Source organism: Syzygium oleosum, unplaced genomic scaffold (assembly GCF_021117445.2).
Source record: "Syzygium oleosum isolate NSW1041296 unplaced genomic scaffold, Sole_v2.1 Sole_v2.08, whole genome shotgun sequence".
Lineage (NCBI taxonomy): Eukaryota > Viridiplantae > Streptophyta > Magnoliopsida > Myrtales > Myrtaceae > Syzygium > Syzygium oleosum.
This window is the reverse complement of record NW_026607492.1, coordinates 2817598-2837378: the sequence shown is the minus strand read 5'-3', so window position 1 is coordinate 2837378 and position 19781 is coordinate 2817598. Positions and strand designations below refer to the sequence as shown.

At 41.2% G+C, this 19781-nt stretch overlaps 1 protein-coding gene and 2 long non-coding RNA genes across 4 annotated transcripts; 1 reads left to right on the top strand and 2 right to left on the bottom strand.

Moving 5' to 3' along the window:
• The first annotated feature begins 2240 nt into the window (after positions 1-2240).
• On the top strand, positions 2241-3127 carry LOC130138749 (uncharacterized). Its single transcript, XR_008817063.1, has 2 exons — positions 2241-2370; positions 2588-3127. It is a non-coding gene; the product is annotated as an uncharacterized LOC130138749 (long non-coding RNA).
• An 8756-nt stretch (positions 3128-11883) lies between these two features.
• LOC130138750 (uncharacterized) lies at positions 11884-14478 on the bottom strand. 2 transcript variants are annotated; one of them, XR_008817065.1, is made up of 3 exons: positions 13409-14478; positions 13069-13221; positions 11884-12337 (listed from the first exon to the last, which is right to left on the bottom strand). It is a non-coding gene; the product is annotated as an uncharacterized LOC130138750 (long non-coding RNA). The 2 variants fall into 2 exon arrangements; XR_008817064.1 differs by having other exon boundaries at positions 11885-12337; positions 13423-14463.
• A 2997-nt stretch (positions 14479-17475) lies between these two features.
• Positions 17476-19512, bottom strand: LOC115688242 (AAA-ATPase ASD, mitochondrial-like). Its single transcript, XM_030614009.2, has 2 exons — positions 18849-19512; positions 17476-18750 (listed from the first exon to the last, which is right to left on the bottom strand). Exons 1-2 carry the CDS (start codon positions 19307-19309, stop codon positions 17724-17726), a joined length of 1488 nt encoding a protein of 495 aa, XP_030469869.1. The 5' UTR covers positions 19310-19512; the 3' UTR covers positions 17476-17723.
• Between the last annotated feature and the right edge of the window lie 269 nt (positions 19513-19781).

The following is a 19781-nucleotide window of genomic DNA, read 5'->3' as shown; positions in this document are numbered from 1 at the left end:
TGGCGCGTCGCCGCTGCGTCCACCCCCAGGAGCCCCGTCGGCAGCTTCAATTCATCATCCGTGTCCGGCGAGCTTAGATCCGTGCATTCTCCGGCACGTCGCCGCTGCCTTCACCTCTGCGGTCGCCTCCAGAAGCCCCATCGGCGGCTGGAATATGGCAGCACCAAGTTTCGCACCAGAACTTGCACTGGTGTGTGAGAGAGAGAGTTCTTGTTCTTGGTGAGATTGTTTAGGGTTTTCTTGTTTTGGAAAATACTTTGAGAAACAATTTCGCAACTTCTCATCTGTTCTCGTGTGATTACTGCTAAACGGGGCTTTGGGTAGTGAGAGCTTCTGCCTGATTCTCACATGTAATTCGGCTTTGACCAGATAATGAAACTGAATGAAACTGAGTCCTCGGCTCGTGGACATAGATAAGCTGTTGAATCGCGTAGATTGGTTTAGTACTTTTATTTGCTTTTCATTATATATGAACTGTCAATTCTTCTAATTCTTTTGTGATCACACCCTTCATCTCACTTTCTACCGACAGATCCATTGCGCATTGATGTCTTCATTTACCAAATGGTATGTTTGTTGAACTTGACTTCATCTCCAGAGCTTCTTCATCTTTTTGACCAACTTAAAATGTGGTAATCAACTATTCTGCAATGTATATTGAATGTATATTGAAGAGAGAATATCTGAGATCACCCCCGCATTTACACCTAATTTCACGTTGCCGTTATAAGTTCGATTTGTATAGAATTTGGCTCTTGAAAGTTCCATCTTAGATTTACCCCAACTTCATCACCAATGAGGATTTGGTAAATGTACTTAACTAGAACAAAGCAATATTAAACACTAGAAGTATCAATTGGGCAAAGCAGGATGTTTGGGTTGTGGAGAGGAGACTGGGAAATGGTGTGTCCTCACAAGCCCTACCACTTGATCTAGAGTTCGGTGGAGGAGAACAATCAGGTAGAAACTGAAGGGACGTATCGAGAACCGAAACAGAACGATCACGCAGAAAATCAGAGAAAAATAGACGATGCACAAATTTACCCAGGTTCACCCTCGATTAGGGCTACGTCCTGCAAAGAGATTTCACTATGTTTTCGGTTTAGAGCCACTCAACTCGTTACAATGATCAGAAAAACGAGCACAATATATATATGCCCCAAACGGGCCCAAAACCTAAACCTATATGAAATCTCTTAATCTCGCACTATACGGGCCAGCCCAAACCCGTTGAGGTTTCGGGGGCACTGCCCCCGAGCCCCCGCCCGCTCACCGGCGAGCGGGGCAACCGTCGAGGCGCGCCCCGAACCCCTGGCTTGGCCAGGCGGCCATGGGGCACCGTGTCGGGCGCGCCCCGAACCCCCGCATTCGCACGCATGGGTCACATGTCGTCGGACAACACTTCAGTTTCCCTAAGCTCACGTGGGCGTACCCGGTGTGAGAAACAAGGGTCCCCGAAGTATTTGCCAACTCCAACAGAAACAGCCTTCCAAAGGGCTCAAATTGGATGGGGATATGAAGCTGGAAAACTCTCTGAATCACAAACCCAGGAAAAAGACAACTTCCAACTCTGTGGCCACCAGCCCCTTGAGTGTTTTATCCAATCATGGTACCAGCAAGAAAGAACAAACAGAAGACAGCCACAAGAGTCGATCGAATCGTGAATGGCTCGTGCGCAATTTTGAAACAAATCGAACCCACAAGAGCAACATTCTCATTTGCACATGAATTTGCAAGGAAATCATAGAAGGTTTTCAGCAATTCGGACCATGTGAATGTTACCAAGAGCGGCACTCTTGAATAAAATGGAGCACGCATCGCTCGTCCCTAGAGTTTCTCGATCGATTTAACATATCATCTTGCAAGTCTTTAAATGGAGACAAATATCCCCGAACTGCAAAAGTTCCTAACAATACACTCCAACAAACTACAAAACTGCTGGCTGTTTTTTTCTTTTCTTCTAAATCATCTGAACGGCCACAAACAGATAAAGATCATGCTCTCCATAACGATGTGCTGTGAAAAATAATGGTATTTACAAAAAGTCAGTTAATAGAGACATAGAGGGAACCACGAAAAGTCATCGCACGCATTGAATTGGTATTCAAGTGGGTTAAAAACGACAGGATTTAATAGGATTATATGGATCAAATGCTCATGAGAAAGCTAGTGACAATCGAGAGTAGGACTTACAAGCCAACCACAAGCACATAATAAGGATATGATTATGGAGAGAGAGAGAGAGGTAGTAGGGCATCTGGTCGCAAGAACAGATGGCCCTTGCACACCATGACTTGACAACAATCAATTGAATACCAAAAGGCAATGCAAGTGCCGTCTCTCCTTGCGACAAGACTCCCCAACCTCAATGTAAGTTTCGCTCTGCAATGGTCTCTCCTCAGCCCTCTCCCTTCATATTTATAGTCAACAGCTCTCTCTCTCTCTCTCTCTCTCTCTCTCTCTCTCTCTCTCTCTCTCTCTCTGTGCAAGTGTTTGCGTGATGTTGAAGTGTATCCCATACGTTGGTGCAAGTGTTTGCGTGATGTTCGAGTGTATCCCATACGTTGGTGTTTTATGTAAATTACAGGGGAAGTTACATCGATCTTTTGGACGGTCTTTGCTGGAGAAGAAGATTGAGGAGAAATTCAATAACCGTGTTCAACAAGGGTTTTGAATGGGCATTGTAGTTCTTACGAAGTTTCTTAATCTGATCCCTGTCTGTGTCGAAAAGATCGACTTGCACGACCCGCTTATTAAGTAATTGGGTTACAATCAGTCAAAAAAGAAGAAGGTAAATCATGACAGAGAACAGTAGTAATTTTGCTGCTGGATCCTTCACTCGTTTTCGTTGTTTTTGCTTTTGCGTGGCATTCCGGAGGATGTGTCGTATACTACAAGAGCACAGAAATTTGATCATGGTATATATGCTTGGTTGAGAGGGCTCATAAAAAAAAACCTGATTAGAAAGTTCCCTGAAGTTAGCTGTCAATAGATGGGAATTTCACAAATGAAATTATAATTGTTTCATTCAATGTACAATTCTTAAAGTACTAATTAGGACTTGTATCCAATATTAACCCAGATTTGTAAGTGTGAATAAGTATGGGATATTAGCAATTTATCTTCTCTAGAACCGTGTTGTGGATTATTTAGTGATTAATTAATGTCTTCATAATCATAAATTCTGATAGTTAAAGGGTTCATGTTGACACTTACTATACACACACATATACACACTATCTTCCGCCAAGAAGATCAACCTTTCAATTTCTTGATACCTTCCTTGTAATTCTATGGCATCCATCACGCAATTGCGACGTAGGTGGATCAAAGACTCAGAAGTTCTGGAAATATACTTTAAACCAATCAATTGGAAGGCTAAATGGCATATATGTTACTCGGTTGATGTGTGAGAGAAAAGCAAACTGGAGGCAACATTGTGAGGAAAATTATCTGAAAATTCATAAACTTATTGTACGGTGACCAATCCAATCCTAACCTTTTTGACGATTACCCCCAACTTTACTGCCAATGAGAATTCGGTTGTAGTCTGATGATATAATTTGCAGATAGACATGTTTACGCTTCATCTGTATATGTTCGCTGTACATAGTGGGTAATGAATTTCCATAGACAAGCTACATGTTTGAAGAAGCACCGTTCAGTACAATTATTAATATTCTAAGTTTGTTGTTTGTGCAATGTCGAATTTTTTATCTTGCGCACTATAGAACTCGAACTTTTGCAATTTGTTTACTTTTTAAATATGAAGTATTTAAACCTTATAGCTCGATTATTCCCCATGGATATAGGCAAACTGCCTTGTCCCCATCCATGTACATCGGGTAAGACTTTTTAGCTTCATCTCTCATTATTAACAACATCAGTTGAAGTGGCTTCGCTGATTGTGATTGAAGTTTTATATGTGGCGCTAATATGACAACGTAATTGAAATAAACAAAAAAAACAAAAAGGAAGATTATATGTATGTATGTATGTATAGAGAGAGAGAGTAAAAATGAATACTTTCTGGAAATGGAATTATTCACGTCTCAAGAGAACGAACATAGTATCAAATGAAAAAAAGAAAGGCACAACTAAATTCTTGTTGCAAAATGTTTCTATGCTTTCGACCTCCAGGTCCGCCGATGAGTATCTGGCCTGGCTCCTAGTATAGCTTGAACTAAGCAGGGGACGCCGTCATTTGTTGATCTTGCATCCCAAACGCGCAATTAACTCCTTGAACTATAAACAACATGGGATTCACCGAGTTTCAAGTCTCACTAGTCCTTCATCGCCACCTGACATAAGAAGCAAGAAAAGACAATCAGTATAGGACTATAGACACGGAAGGACCGCAAAGATCGGCGACACTCATTGAATTGGTATTCAAGTGACTTAGAAAAGAAGGAAATAATAGGAATATATGAATCAAATTTTCGTAAGAGTACTAGTGATAATTGAGAGTAGGACTTGGGAGCCACCACAAGCACAAATAAGGGTGTGATCATGGAGATAGAAAGGTGGTAGGGCATCTTGTCGCAGGAAAAGACAGCACTTGCACACCGTGACTTGTAACATACCAAAAGGCAACGCAAGTGCCGTCTCTCCTTGCGACAGGACTCCCCCGAACCTCAAAGCAAGTTTCGCTCTTCACTGGTCTCCCCTTGACCTTCTCTCTTCATATTTGTAGTCCACAGCCCTCTCTCTCTCTCTCTCTCTCTCTCTCTCTCTCTCTCTCTCTCTCTCTCTCTCTCTCTCTCTCTCTCTCTCTGCATGTCTTCTTTGTAAATTACAGGATGAATCTTGAGACGGTCTTTGTTGGGGGACTAGAAATTCAATCACCGTGTTCAACAAGGGTTTGAATGGGCATTAGAGTACGTACGGAGTTTCTTAATTCGACCCATGAGACTCTGTCGAAAGGATGGACTCGCACAACTAGCTCATTAATTAATTGGGTTGCAAATTACAATCAATCCAAAGAAAGGTAAACGTAGAGCAAGATCATGATAAAGAACAGCAGACATTGACGAGGTGTTATTGTATAGACTTAATCTATGTACATCAGTGTCATCATAACCATTTAATGTGTGGGCCTCACTGTGGGGTCTATACATTCAATGACTTTGATCATGTTGGTCTACATTCGACCAAGTCTATGTAATGTTTTTCCGTGCATGCATATACCATAGATATTGTGATCCTATAGTTGCATCCGGTTCTTATTGGACTCGTAATTTTCCCGCGAAGAAAAGTAAATAGGTAGCTTTTACAGTTTTTATAGTTCAAATTAGTAAAACTTCACCATGATTTGTCTAATTTAGGTGTATCTACTAGGCTATAATTTCTTCTAATTAACTGAAACTTACAAGGGTAAGCGTGTGCAGATGAAGGTCGAATCCTTTACCCGTTTTCGTTGTCTTTTGTTTTGTATGGCATTTCAAAGAAGTGTTGAAGTGTTGTCCCGTTCGATTCGATGGAACCAAATGTTCTTCCTTCTATCCAACATAGACGAAGGTAAAACGAGACTTTAGAAAATTGATCCTGGTATATGTGTTAGGCTGAGAGGGTCAATGAAAAAAGTTGATTAGGAAAGTTTCCTGAAGTTACCCGTATGGGAAATTTCGTAGAAATCCATTAAATTATAGTTTTAAAGGAATTCCAATTCGAAACTTAGTTTTTTCCAGGTGAAATGCCCCATTTTCATTCCTTTAGTAACTCACAAATAATATGTTATTATCCTACGAGTAGATTTTTATTTGTCTCGATTTTTCTATTCCATGTAACTCGAAGGCAGTTGAGTTGGCACGTTGCTTAGAATTATTCCACGTTACTTTTCATTGGGTTCATGTTGACATTGACTATAACTATATATTAACCGATTAGTTTCTTGATGCCTTCCTTGTAATTCTGTGGCATCCATCACCGCAATTGGAACGAAGCGGGATCAAAGACTTGGAAGTTCTGGAAGAATACTTTAAACCAGTCAATTCGAAGGCTAAGGGTACATTTGGTAACTTGCCAAATAGTGACTGATTTTATTCTTTTGTTCCTGGGAACAAAAGAAGAACAAAAATCCATTTGGTAAATTTTTTATTCATGAATACAAATTTGTTCCCAAAATCAGTTTTGGAATAGAATCAAGAATAAAAAAAAAGTTGATTCTTGATTCTGGGAACAAGAATTAGAAATATAAGAGAATTTTTTTTTTCTTCTTTCCTTCCTGGTTGTGGTCGGTTCTTCTTCTTTCCTGGCTTGTGGCTGGCGAGGGCGAGGGCCGGACCCTCGCGGCCCTCGCCCAGGCCGCAAGTGGCGAGGACGGCCCTCATCCAGTCAGCGAGGGTCGGGCCCTCGTCCTTGCCCTCGCCCTCTCCGGCGAGGCCCCGACGCCCTTGCCAGCCCTGGCTGTGGCCGGTCGCCGGCTATGGCCAAGAAGGAGAAGAAGAAAAAAAGAAAAGAAAAAAAGAGAAAGAAATATTAAAAAAATTAAAATATTATTAATAAAAAGAAATTTTGTGTAGTTACCAAACACATTTTTGTTCTTTTTCTATTCTATGAATGGAAATTTTGGTCCATAATCAAATGCTTTTAAATGCTTAGAAATTATTTTCTGAAACAGAATAAAAAAAAATCATTTCTGAGCAGAAATTATTTTTGAAAACAGAATTGTTACCAAATGCACCCTAAGTATTACGATACGTTTCTCAGTCAATGCACTAGAGAAAAGCAAAGCGGAAGCAACCTCGCGTAAATTTGCCGAGAAAATGTGCGCAGGGTACGATATTGCACTCGTTTTCATGCATTTTGGTGGAAGCCGCTTAGTCTAACCCACGACAATGACCCAAAAGCACACGTGGATGATATCCATCACTTGTAAATTACCAATCCGAGGCATGGTTTCAACCTCCAAGAGAAGGAGAAAATATATACACCCCTTGATCTACATGTAATTTTATGTATGTGCACATTTTAGGGATAGTGATTGTGTATTTTGCCAAGAAATTAATTAGAATAATAACAAAACAGAAAGAAATTAACTATGGACACAGTGTTTTACTCCCTTCATGGTAAGAAGAAGTCTCAAACCAATGTGTTATAATAATGGACACCACCTATATTTATCTGCGGCTCAAATTGTACGTGAGTGATGTCTATCTTTATAATCATCTAATTAGAAAAACGGCTTGTTCTAACTAGAAATGGAAGAAAATATGGCCATAGTATCTTAACACCCATCGTACGACTAATTAGACAGATACAGTTAAACAGTGCAAAATGCTATGGGGAAATGTCCATTTCCTTTTATGACGTGGTCCAGTGTGCACACATCAAAGCAATAAATTCATTCTTTTGAATTTCTCAAAAGAGTATCGTAAGATGGCGCGCTTCCCTCCCTCGGTCTTGCACGGGCCAGACACAACCATCAGCGATCGAAAGTGCTGGTGCGAATAGAATAATCAATGAAGTACAAAAGGGATCATTCGAACATTAAAGAAATATATGTGAATAGGAGGACAAGTGCTCAGCAAATTAATAGATAGATCCTCCTAGGTACATGAAATTTAGGTAGATATATTTTTTAATACTGAGTCTAGATTAGCTGTAAAAGATTTATTTTATAGATTGTTCGATGGGCCTAGCTGGAAAGAGAACCTTTCCACTACAAAATACGAGGAATGATGTCTAATCCATCTCTTGCGTCACGACAGACACTGACATTATAGTTGACGACTATTAATCAAACATAATAAAGGGGAATACAAATCAATTAATACAATTTCATCGTTAGCTTAATGTGAGTTACAAACTCATCTCTAAGCTGCTAGCGAATAGACTGAAAGTGTTCCTTGATCGTATTATTTCGCCTCAGCAATCCGCTTTTGTTCCAGGTAGAAATATTCAAGAGGATTATGTACTTGCACAGGAAATCATAGACTCTACGAGAAAGAAACAAAAGGGAAGGTCTTTCACGGGAGTCAAGGTTCATATGTTAAAAACTTACTATAGAATAGATTGGAAAATACTTTATGCAATACTCAAGAGCCTGAGATTTTCAGACCATTTTCGTAGGCTCAGAAACAAATGTATTTCGACAATTCATTAGACTTTGCTCATCTACGATAGACTGACAGGCAATTTTAGATCTCAAAAGGGCCTTCGTCAAGGCATACTACAAGAGTACAGAAAATTTGATCATGGTATATGTGATTGGTTGAGAGGGCTAACAAAAAATGTTAATTGAGAAGTTCCCTAAAGTTATCTGTCAACAAATGGGAATTCTCGTAAAAATCCATGAAATTATAATTCTTTCGTGACATTTACTATCACTATATATACATACACACACTATCTTCCACCTGAAATATTAACCTTCTAATTTCTTGATGCCTTCCTATTAATTCTATGGCATCCATAGCGAAATTGCAATGTAGGTGGATCAATGACTTAGAAGTTCTGGAAAAATACTTTAAGTCAGTCAATCGGAAGACTAAATGGAATATATGTCTCTTAGTCTATGCGCAAGAGAAAAGCAATGAGGAAGCAACCTCGTGCTAATTGACAGAGAAAATGTGTGCATGGTATAATATTGCGCTCATTTCACAAATTTTGTAGAAGTAACTTCGTTGAACACAGACATTAACCCAAAAGCACATGATTTTGAGTTTGACTTACGATTTGTAGGGGAAAAGTACTTGAAGGTGGCGGTTTCGCCACGTTATAGTGATGACGTGGTGTAATGGATTGATTACCATTGCCAACAGGTACTACGAGTCCCATCGTATCGAGGTCACACAGTGAGGGAGCTAGGATTTTGGTTAAGGGGGACTGAAAATAGTAAGTACTAATTTTCCATCAGAAATTTGATTCTGATATAAATCTAAGTGGCAGACGAGAGGACACCAATGTGGTTCTAGCGTAAATTCCAAACATACTTTATCTGGGTGGGAAGTTTTTAGCTGCACCACTAATTTAACTACCATAAAAGACATGCTCCATAATAAGCTGGTCACATAGTAAAATGATGCAAATCACTTTAGTTTAGTTTGTCTCCCCCACAAGCGGGCAGAATCTTGGTTAATCAAACAAAAAGAGAAAGAAAGACAAGAATCTTAAACTCCGTTAATGGGGGCAAAAATCTGTACTAAACCCCTAAAAGGTCAACATGCTGTTTCACTAATTATGTAAAGAAGGGAAAGAAACCATTTCTAGAAAATTAAATTATGATTATGCAACATAAAAATACTTCCTCGAAGGAGGCATGCATGCTTTCACTGATCAGTCTTGTCGATGAACCATTAGGGTTACATGGTGGCCACATCGGCAATATCACATCAGCGATTTGATGGCATTAATAAGGGTAAATGAACAAAGTCCTTGGTCCGACAAATAAAAGGTTAATACCACGAAAAATTTCAAATTGATATATTTATGACTAATTTATCCAAGACTAATTTTTTTACAACGAAAAATTATAAATTGGTACACCTGCAACAAATTTACCCAAAACTAGTTTTTTTACCACAACAAACCATAAACTAGTAAATTTATGACAAATTCACTTTCCGTTAAATTGAATTAATACCACGGAAAATCATAAATTGGTACATCTGTGACAAACGGATGAAAAATCCCAAATTGGTACACCCGTCAACTGCCACGTGTCATCCAATTTAGAAATTTGACGGTAAAATTTAACGGAAACTAATGGAAGGTAAAATTGTCACAGATGTACCCATTTTGGGTTTTTGGTGGTTAAAAAATTAGTTTTAGATAAATATGTCACAAATATATCAATTTAAATTTTTTTATGGTATTAACCCTAATAAAAAGGAAACTTTAAATTGCACAAAAGAAAAGTAGAGGATTAAGTTGTACAGACAACAAAACTTGGAGGACTAAAAATATACTTGATTAGAAGAAAGCAATAGTAATCCTAGAAGAATTTTTGGTACAAAATAAAAGATTCCACTGAATACTTTTTTGAAATGAAATATTCATTTCTAAAGGGAACAAATATAGTATTAAAAGAATAAAAAGGAGCCCAAATATATTATTCTAGTATAATGTGTCTATGCTTTCGATCTCTTATGTTCGCTAATGGGTGGCTGGCATGGCCCCCTAATAGCTTAAACTGAGCCGGGATTGCCGTCATTCGTTGATTTCGCATCCCAACTAAGTATTTGATCGCTCAACCAACTATACACAGAATTCATTGTGTTTCAAGTCTCACAAGTCCTTCATTGTCACCCGGCATAATAACAAGAAAAGACGATCGGTATAGGACTATCGACAGAGAGGGAACCGCGAAAAGCCATCACACGCGTTGAATTTGTATTCTAAGTGGGTTATGAAAGAAAGAATTCGATAGGATCGTACGAATCAAATGCTCGTACGGGTACTAGTGATGATTGAGAGCAGGACTTGGGAGCCACCACAAGCACAAATACGGACGTAACTATGGAGAGAGGGAGGTAGTAGGGCATCTTGTCGCAGGAAAGGACGGCACTTTTTCTTTTTTCTTTTTTGAAAAGACGGCACATGCACGCCATGACTTGTAATACGAAAAGGCAATGCATGTGCCGTCTCTACTTGCGACGAGACTTCCCCAACCTCAATGTAAGTGTCGCTCTTCAATGATCTCTCCTTAACCCTCTTTGCTTCATCTTCATAGACCACAACTCTCTCTCTCTCTCTCTGCATGTGTTTGCGTGCTGTTCAAGTGCAATACGTTGGTCTTTTATGTAAATTTCAGGGGCAGTTACATTGATGTTTAGACGGTCTTTGCTGGGGTAGATTGATTAGAAACTTAATCCCCCGTGTTCCACAAGGGTTTGAATGGGCATTACAGTTGGTACGAAGTTTCTTAATTAGATCTATGTCTTGTCTTGAAAGGATCAACTTTGCACAGCCACCCTATTAACTAATCGGGTTACAATCAGTCAAAGTTGTACAAGTAGAGAAATATCATCATAGAGAACAGTAGCAGATTAGTAATTATGTTGCTGAAACCCTTTACTCCTTTTTGTTTTCTTTTCTTTTGCGTGACATTCGGGAGCAGCGTTGACGTGTTGTCCCATTCGTTTCGATGGAACTAGATATTCTTCATTATATCCAACAAAGACGAAGGTATACTACAAAGAGTATAGAAAATTGATCATAGTATATGTGTTTGATCGAGAGGGCTAACAAAAGAAGTTGATTAGGAAGTTCCCTGAAGTAACCTGTTAACAGATGGAAATTTTCATAGAAATTCACGAAATTATAATTGTTTCAGTCTAGATGCACTTCTATAGTTCTTATTAGGACTTGTTTTCAAGTTGAACCTAGATTTACAAGTAAGAACAAGTTTGGGAAATTAGTAATTATCTTCTCCAGATTCGTGTTATGGTTCAAAATTAATGTCTTCATAAACTCTGATAATTAAAGGTTTCATGATCTCATTTAGTATGACCATATAAAAATGTACACACTATCTTTAGCCAAAAAAATTAAATCGGTAATTTCTTGATGCCTTCCTAGTAATTCTATGTCATTCATCACGCAATTGCAAGGCAGGTGGATCAAAGACTTAGAAGTTTCGGAAAAATACTAAGTCAGTCAATCGGAAGACTAAATTGAATATATGTCTCTTAATCGATGGGCGCGAGGGAAAAGAAAAGGGGAAGCAACCTCCGGCTAATTGATGGAAAAAATGTATGCATGGTATAATATTGCACTCGTTTCGCGCATTTCGTAGAAGCAGCTCAATTTAACGCACGATAATCACCCAAAAAGCACACGTGGATGATATCCATCACTTGTAAATCACAGAAGCATAGTTAGACATCCATGAGGATGGAGAAAATATATATAGCCCTTAATATGAATGTGTTTTCATATATGTGTATGTTTATAGGGATAGTGATAGTGTTTTTGACGGAGTCTAATGTGTACACATCAAACCAATAATTTACTTGTTCAATCTTGCAGACTTAGTCTACCGAAAGAGGGGAAAAAATAGGCTTGAGCAATAACTTCTCCTGCTTTTCCATGCCATAATAATGTTTAGACACCTCAAAAGGTGCCCAACTTTCAAACAATTATATTAAAACCTTACTAAAACAAGGTTTTCACAAACCCTCCCCCCCACATTGCACACTAGGTTGAACTTTTCGTTACTTCCTGCTCTGCAAGAATATTCGACAACGACTTGAATCCTTCTGTCACTTTCAGTTGAATTTTCAAAAAGTTTCTCCAAGAGTAAGATGGCGCTTCCTCGATCTTGGACAAGTCAAAAATAGCCATCTCCGATCGAAAATCGTTTCATACTTCGATTGCGCATCAGACTCACCGGATCCTGCCGAATCAACGGAGATATAAAGATTTTCACATGAAAATTGTAAAAATTACTTTAAAATACATACGGCGAGCGCCAGCTTTTAAACCGTTCCCGCCTGGAAACTACATATGACTTTCACAATCTAGTATTGGATTTTTGTTTTGTTTTGTGCAAGATGCTAGTGTGAAAGGAAATTAGAATAATCGTTGAAGAACATAAATGGAACATTAGAATATAAAAGAAATTTGCGTGTAGGAGGAACAAGTGATTAGTAATTTTTTTTTATGAGCAAGTGCTTAGTAAATTAATAGATAAATTCTCCTAGGCACATGAAATTAGGAAAAGCTATTTTAAATACTGGTGTCTGCAAACATTTGTTTTTGTGCAAAAGTGCTAGTGTCAAAAGAATTATCATTGAAAAACAACAAATGGGAACATTAGAACATTAAAAAGAGAAATTTGCAAGTGGACACGTGCGGAGTAAATTATTAGGTAAATATTAGGAAAAGCTATTAACATAGTTGTTGATATGTCTAGTCTACCTACCACCCTATCTACCAGTTTTGTGGGAAATCAACACGTCATTGTCAACGCTTAGCTGGACAGAACCTTTGCAGTTTTGCACCACAAAATACGAGGAATGACGACGTTATCTCTCTCTTACGTCAGGGTAGACACTGACACTATAATTGACGACATATATATCAAATATTATTGCGTGATAAAAAAGAATAGTAATCAAACACTACCGTTTCATTGTCGGCACGACGATGACGGGTCAACGAGGGCATCTTCTTCTTCTTCTTCTTCCTCACCTGATTCTCAGGCCTCAAAGTATTGGATCCTTTGAAGCTGTGCTCAGAATTCTGATGGACGCATGCCATAAAACCTAATCCTTTTTTCTGTCAAAGAGAAGCCAAACATCATCATCATCATCCCTTTCGCATTCGAGTTCTTGAACGGCAAAGAACATGGAGAGGAAATCTAGAGACCCACGTCTGGGGCTTTGGTTTTGGTTCTGATGAGATACGATCTTGCGTGCGAGATACAGACAGGGAAGTGAAGAAACAAGGGGAAAAGTGCACTTACGGAGAGACGCTTACATTGTCGCGACACGAAACAGGATGGGGAGAGACCCATGAACAAAGCGACTCGTTGAAGGAGACGACGACGACGACCAAACCAACAGCAGCATCTCAACATGGAGAGGAAAACAGAGACCCACGGCTGGAGCTTTGGTTTTGGTTCTGATGAGATACGATCTTGCGTGCGAAATACAAGACAGGAAACGAAGAAACAAGGGGAAAAGAGCACTTACAGAGAGACGCTTACATCGTCGCTACACGAAACAGGATGAGAAGAGAGCCATGAACAAAGCGACTCGTTGAAGGAGACGACGACGACCACTAAACCAACAGCAGCAACTCAACATGTAGAGGAAAACAGAGACCCACGTCTGGTGCTTTGGTTTTGGTTCTGATGAGATACGATCCTGCGTGTGAAATACAGACAGGAAGCGAAGAAACGAAGGGAAAAGAGCACTTACAGACAGACGCTTTCGTTGTTGCTACACGAAACAAGATGAGAAGAGAGCCATGAACAAAGCGACTCATTGAAAGAGACGAAGACGAAGACGATGACGAAACCAACAGCAGCAACTCAACATGGAGAGGAAATCAGAGACCCACGTCTGGAGCTTTGGTTTTGGTTCTGATGAGATACGATCTTGCGTGCGAATTACAAGATAGGAAGTGAAGAAACAAGGGGAAAAGAGCACTTACAGAGAGATGCTTACGTTGTTGCTACACGAAACAAGATGAGAAGAGAGCGATGAACAAAGCGACTCGTTGAAGGAGACGACGACAACGACCAAACCAACAGCAGCAACTCAAAACTCTTCTGTTGGTATACGCCGATTACTGACTAAATCACAGAAGAAAAACAAAAAATCGGGGTGATGGAAAATTAGAGTGGCGAAAATAGAAAAAAAACATGAATGGATGAAGGAGTTGAAGGGGTTCATGCCGCAGAAGGATGGCGCCTGCGTTATGCATTGCAGGCGCTATCTCTCCTGCGACAGGAGCCCCTCAAACTCCATTTTCTTTCTTCTTCTTCTTCTTCTTCTTCAATCATGCGGAGAACACACATCTCTTGCCACCTGTATTAATAGCTACAGTTAGGGTTTTCTTCTTAAAATTTTTTTGGTCCTCCAACACTGTAATTGGTTCAATGTCTTTTCATCGTTAGAAAAAGAAATTCCACGTGAGGAAAGACTCAGTTCGATTAAAAGTCACGTTTTCGAGGTGTACATTGAATAAGGTTATGTCGTTATGAGTCTACTCCCTCCTTCTCTAACAACTTCCATCTCATATTTAAAAGTATTTTCTTTAATTAATGCATGTTCCCATTATTAAGAGCTAAGATACTGTGCTACAATCAAATTATAGGTTTTCTTTCCATTAATATTTGGATTTTAAGTAGTTTTAGTTAGATTCAATTGGACTAGCCTTGGACACGTTAGTAACTACTTCAACTAGACTTCATTAGTGACTACATATACTCGACTATAGTAAAGAGGTGTGTTGCTCGTGCGACCTATAATATATATATTTACCGTTACCGGACAAGTATAAGAGTTACGTCTTGACTCAATAAATTCTCTTTTATAAAGTTCGGTTAATGTCGTGACTCATAAGCTTACCTCCATCCATATTAACGATATATCACATCGGTTGAGGAAAAATTTGATAACCAACGTGTATAAAAGCCATAAACACCGATGCTATGTAGTTTTCTTAAGAGATCACGCGGATCGATCTTGCTAGCTCACCGATATCTAGTAACAAGTCTTTCGCAAATCTCTGTTTTTTTAATCGGTTTCAACTTGCGTTTTATGATCAAGTTGTTTGTCGTGCAGGGTGTTTTATGCACAAATAATTTCTTACCCAGTGAGAGGTGCCCACGTCACAGACGACTTTGCATAATGCCTCCTCTGGATCAGCCTGGTCAACGCTTTCGAACAAAGACAGAAGGATGCTAGCTGGTTGTCAAAACCTTGGACTTTGAACTATGAATTGAATTGGGCAGCCAAGCACTTAAATTAGTATAGTGACAGGATATAAGTTATAACTAATACGGCAGACTGACCTTTATCTTTAGGATTTTATTCTGCCCCGGCTGTACGCTTAACCTTAATTAGCTGAGAACATCCGCATAATTTCTTTTAATAGTTCAAGATTCCTATTCCCTGCAAGATCATGCATTGAATATGTGTAGTGGCGACGAGTCAACGAAGACCATTGACTCCACCAAATGTGAACAGAAGGCTGTTGTGTGGAAACGGAGACAGAGATGTCTCGTGTCTGAACGAAGAATCCATGCACGTAGGTTGAACAGACGAGGTCAACAACCTTCCAGAACAAAAGATATGCCAACTTACTGGTCCCGGACAGCCTGTTACTCGAGCTGATACTTCCTAGTCGAACGAATTGACAACCCATAGAACCCCCCGTGTCATTCGCCGGAAGATTCGAGCAGAAGAGGTTGATCAGCAGACTTGTACCTTGGTCTTCAGTTTCAGATGAATCTAGGGATCGGCTTCAATTTTCACGGAGGATACTGTAATCTCCCACACGTCCAGCACCATTGATATGTGAGGTGGAAGCAGCAGATAGGGTTTTTATTCTGATGTGGGATACCGATCTAGAAGCTCCACTAGGAGGATGATTGATGTGCTTTTAGGAAACTTTTGGGCATATGACGAGGTCAAGATGGTCCAATCTTACCGCAGCACAAGCTCCGGACATACATAGGTCAAGGCGGGCCAACAGACAAGGGCATAATTTTCTCTGCATGCCTCTGACAAACCCGTGCAATGTGAAAGACAATTGTGCTCAAATCGGCTGTTGACCCGACCTTTCTAGTAGAATGTAAGAATGTAAATCAATCACGTCAAATAGGGAAGGAGATTAATGTTGCGTGTTCCATTCCGCGCGTGATATTGTTCGCGGTTTAATTTGTTTGAGCCCAAGGTTAATTCCCAAGACACGGAATTTATCGTCTTTTGTTGAATAAGCCAGGGGAGCAAGCGCAGAGATCCGACTATTTGAAGACCCTGTAAACCCTATGAATGGTTCAGTATAGACCTTTAGCTTTTTGCACTCAATTGACGAGATTTGAACAAGCGATCTCTAGTTCAAGGACCGGAAATCCCCTTTTGCTTGAACCAGTTATGCCAATCCCGGGATCGAAGTTTTAGTCATTAATTTTTTTTAATTAAAATGATTTGTGTTCCAAATCATGAATGGTGAAATTCCTTAAAGATCCACATTATGTCATGGCCTTACCACTTATGCATCCATAACAAACGGGGAACTTACTTTTCTTTTCTTTTTCTTTTCGATTGTGCCTTGTTACAATTGTGGCTAAGTCGCATATTTCTAAGCCAGCTCAGGACCTTTACTTCCTGCACCAAATTTCAATGTGACGATCTTAATATATATATATATATGAACGACCCAAAAGTGATGGCAGATATAGTTATGTGTCTATCATACAAACCTAGTGACAGGCTTAGGCTATTGCCTCCTTAAATAAACCCCATAAAAAAAAGAAAATTTCAACTAGCCCAAGTAATGACCTCCTTAGCGTCTATGAAAGTTTAGTGAGAAGTAAAATGATGTCCATCCAATTGAGCCCAGAGGCTGCACCAGAGCCCACTCCATATGCATCTTACTCAACTGTACTGCATGAGCCGGGCGTTGACAATGATTCAGTTTGGTTCGGATTTCTTCTCATTTTTTTTTTATCAAAATCAAAGATTACTCCACTGTTGTTTTGGGACTTGAGGCCTTTTGGACTTGTGCTGGTCTCTTCTAGCCCAGAGGCCGAGTCTTTACTATCCTCTCTTGTCTCTCTCATGTTTCTTTCCTTTGATAAACTGAGATACCTTCTTTGTCTGGTGGCCAACGGTAGGGAGATAGGGTAAGGTATCTAAAACACATGTATATCTATGGGTCACTTTGCTTGCTGGATCCTGAATGATGTCCCTCGGCCGAAAGTACCCAAATAATGTCGAGCAGAAACAGATGAGAATTTTAGCCGAAGTGGACTGATTGCATAGTCGTGGCCCCTAATCTCTACACTTGATTCGACAGTTCTAAGAATGTAATAAACATATATGAGGCAGGGAATTCCGTTGGACATTACAAAAACCTTTCTGAACAATTGAGTTGGGGCATAGTGCAAGAATAAATTCTCGCTAGCCTCTCAACTAGAACTTAAGGCTCGCAACCTGGCTAAGACTAGCTCTTCTTTTTCATTGGACAAGCAATTGGAACTGGAAGGAAATGCAAAAGAAAATCATATCAATTCTTGCTAAATGAGCTCGGTCCTCTGATTTTGCTCATTCTTTTGTTTCCACCTTCACTTCCTCGATGCTCTCTTCACCCTTCAACTCTGCTTCCTTCGCTCTCGACCCGCCCTCCATCTTCGCCTTCTCGAGCGCCCCGATCAGGCTCTCCAAGCAAACTTCGGCATTCTTGGAAGAACTCTTGGGCATCAGGTGCTCCGCCACGTCGGCGGGCGACAGGTCGACCTCGCTCAATAGCTTCCCAATATGGTCGAACAGGTGGTGGGTATCGATGCCCAGGTAGTTCTTGGCCAGGACCTTGAACGCCTCGGACCTGCAATACGATAGCTCCACGTGCTTGTCCATCCGGCCCGCCCTTATCAGCGCTGGGTCGAGCTTCTCGATGTGGTTCGTCGTGAAGACGAGCAGCCTCTCTCCGCCGCACGACGACCACAGGCCGTCGATGAAGTTCAGGAGCCCCGAGAGCGTGACCCTGCTTGCCTTCTCGCCGTCCAGATCCAGATCCTTCGCTGCCCGCTTCCCCGGGTCTCTGACCTCGTCATCCTTGACCTTCTCCACTTTCTCCTTCTTCTTCCTCTGGCCCGTCAGCTCCAGCGAGCAGTCGATGTCCTCGATCACGATGATCGACTTGCTTGACGTCTCGATCAGGAGCCTCCTCAGCGACGTGTTGTCCTCCACCGCAGTGAGCTCGAGGTCGTAGATGTCGTAATTCAGGAGGTTAGCCATCGCAGCGATCATTGTCGACTTGCCGGTCCCAGGCGGACCGAACAGCAAGTACCCACGCTTCCAGGCCCTGCCGATTCGCGCATAGAACTCCTCATTCTTGCTGAAGGTGATGAGGTCGTCGATGATATCTTGCTTCTCGCCGGGGTCCATGGCAAGGGTGTTGAAAGTAGCTGGGTGCTCGAACACGACGTGGGTCCAGCACCAGCCATTGTTCGTGTAGAGCTTCCGCTGCCGGTTCTGGAACCTGATCTCGTTGCCCTGTTTCAGGACGTGGCTCAGGTATGGCCCGAGCATGAGGTCCCTGTGCGTCCTGTGGAAGGTCAGCTTGTAATACCTTCATGATATAGCCAACCAAATTGTTAGAGGAGAGACCAAACAGAGACACACGCGACAATGCATACCCAAGCAAAATGGAGTGAATGTAACTAGTACCCGCTTTCGGCGACCACAGAGGTGTGGAAAGAGACCGTCTGCGTCTTCGATCCTCTCTTGCCAGAAGCCCACCAGAGCTTAGTGCCGTTGTACTCGTCGGAGACCTCCTCATGGTCGTCCATGCTTATCACCAGGGACTGGTTGTTCTTGACCAGGTCGGCCTTGAGCCGCTTGGCCTGCGTGGCAGAGCGCGAGCTGAGGTAGTTCTGGATGGCCGAGTAGGCCTCGCTGCGCATGAGCTGCTCCCCCGTGTACTCATCAAAGGAGATCTGGATGTAGGGGGAAATGTAGCAGAAGAAGCGTTGCGAGTACCTCTCGAGGTAGGCCCGGAGATCGTGAGGCAGGAACTGCTTCAGGATCGCCCATGAGAACATCATGCCGGCGATCACCGACCCCAGGTGAGCGAACATGTTGCCCACTCCTCCCGTATTCATCATCATGGTCGGTGTATCGATCCTCATCTTAACTCTCTGTCACTGGGAGCACAAGCACAAAGTAGAGATATTATACACGAATCAATAGTTCGTGTTTTTATAGAAGTAGAAAGAGAAGGGTAAGGGATGTGGATTCAACTCTTGTGGGGCTAGGGGGTTTTGTCCTGAAATTGCGAGGACGACGAGAAAATTGGGGAGGAAGCAAAATGCTCGACGCTTTCCTGGTTTTTCTCATTAGGTTTGATTTCTCCAAAATGTCCGAAACGTAACTCTTATTGGTAAAGTAAGACGGTCGCCATCATCATGTCGTCTCTTAGTCGTTTCTAATGTCTCGGCATCCACGTCAGGGCAGGATGCTTTCTTCTTAGTGCGATTTGTGGCGAGGCATGCCGTTGAAAGTTACTGATGCAAGCCAGAAGGAGGCGGATTCCAAGAAGGCGCTGTTATGTTGACTGTGAGGTGGGAGTCGACCCGTGGTTATGGAGCGCGACGCTGCGAT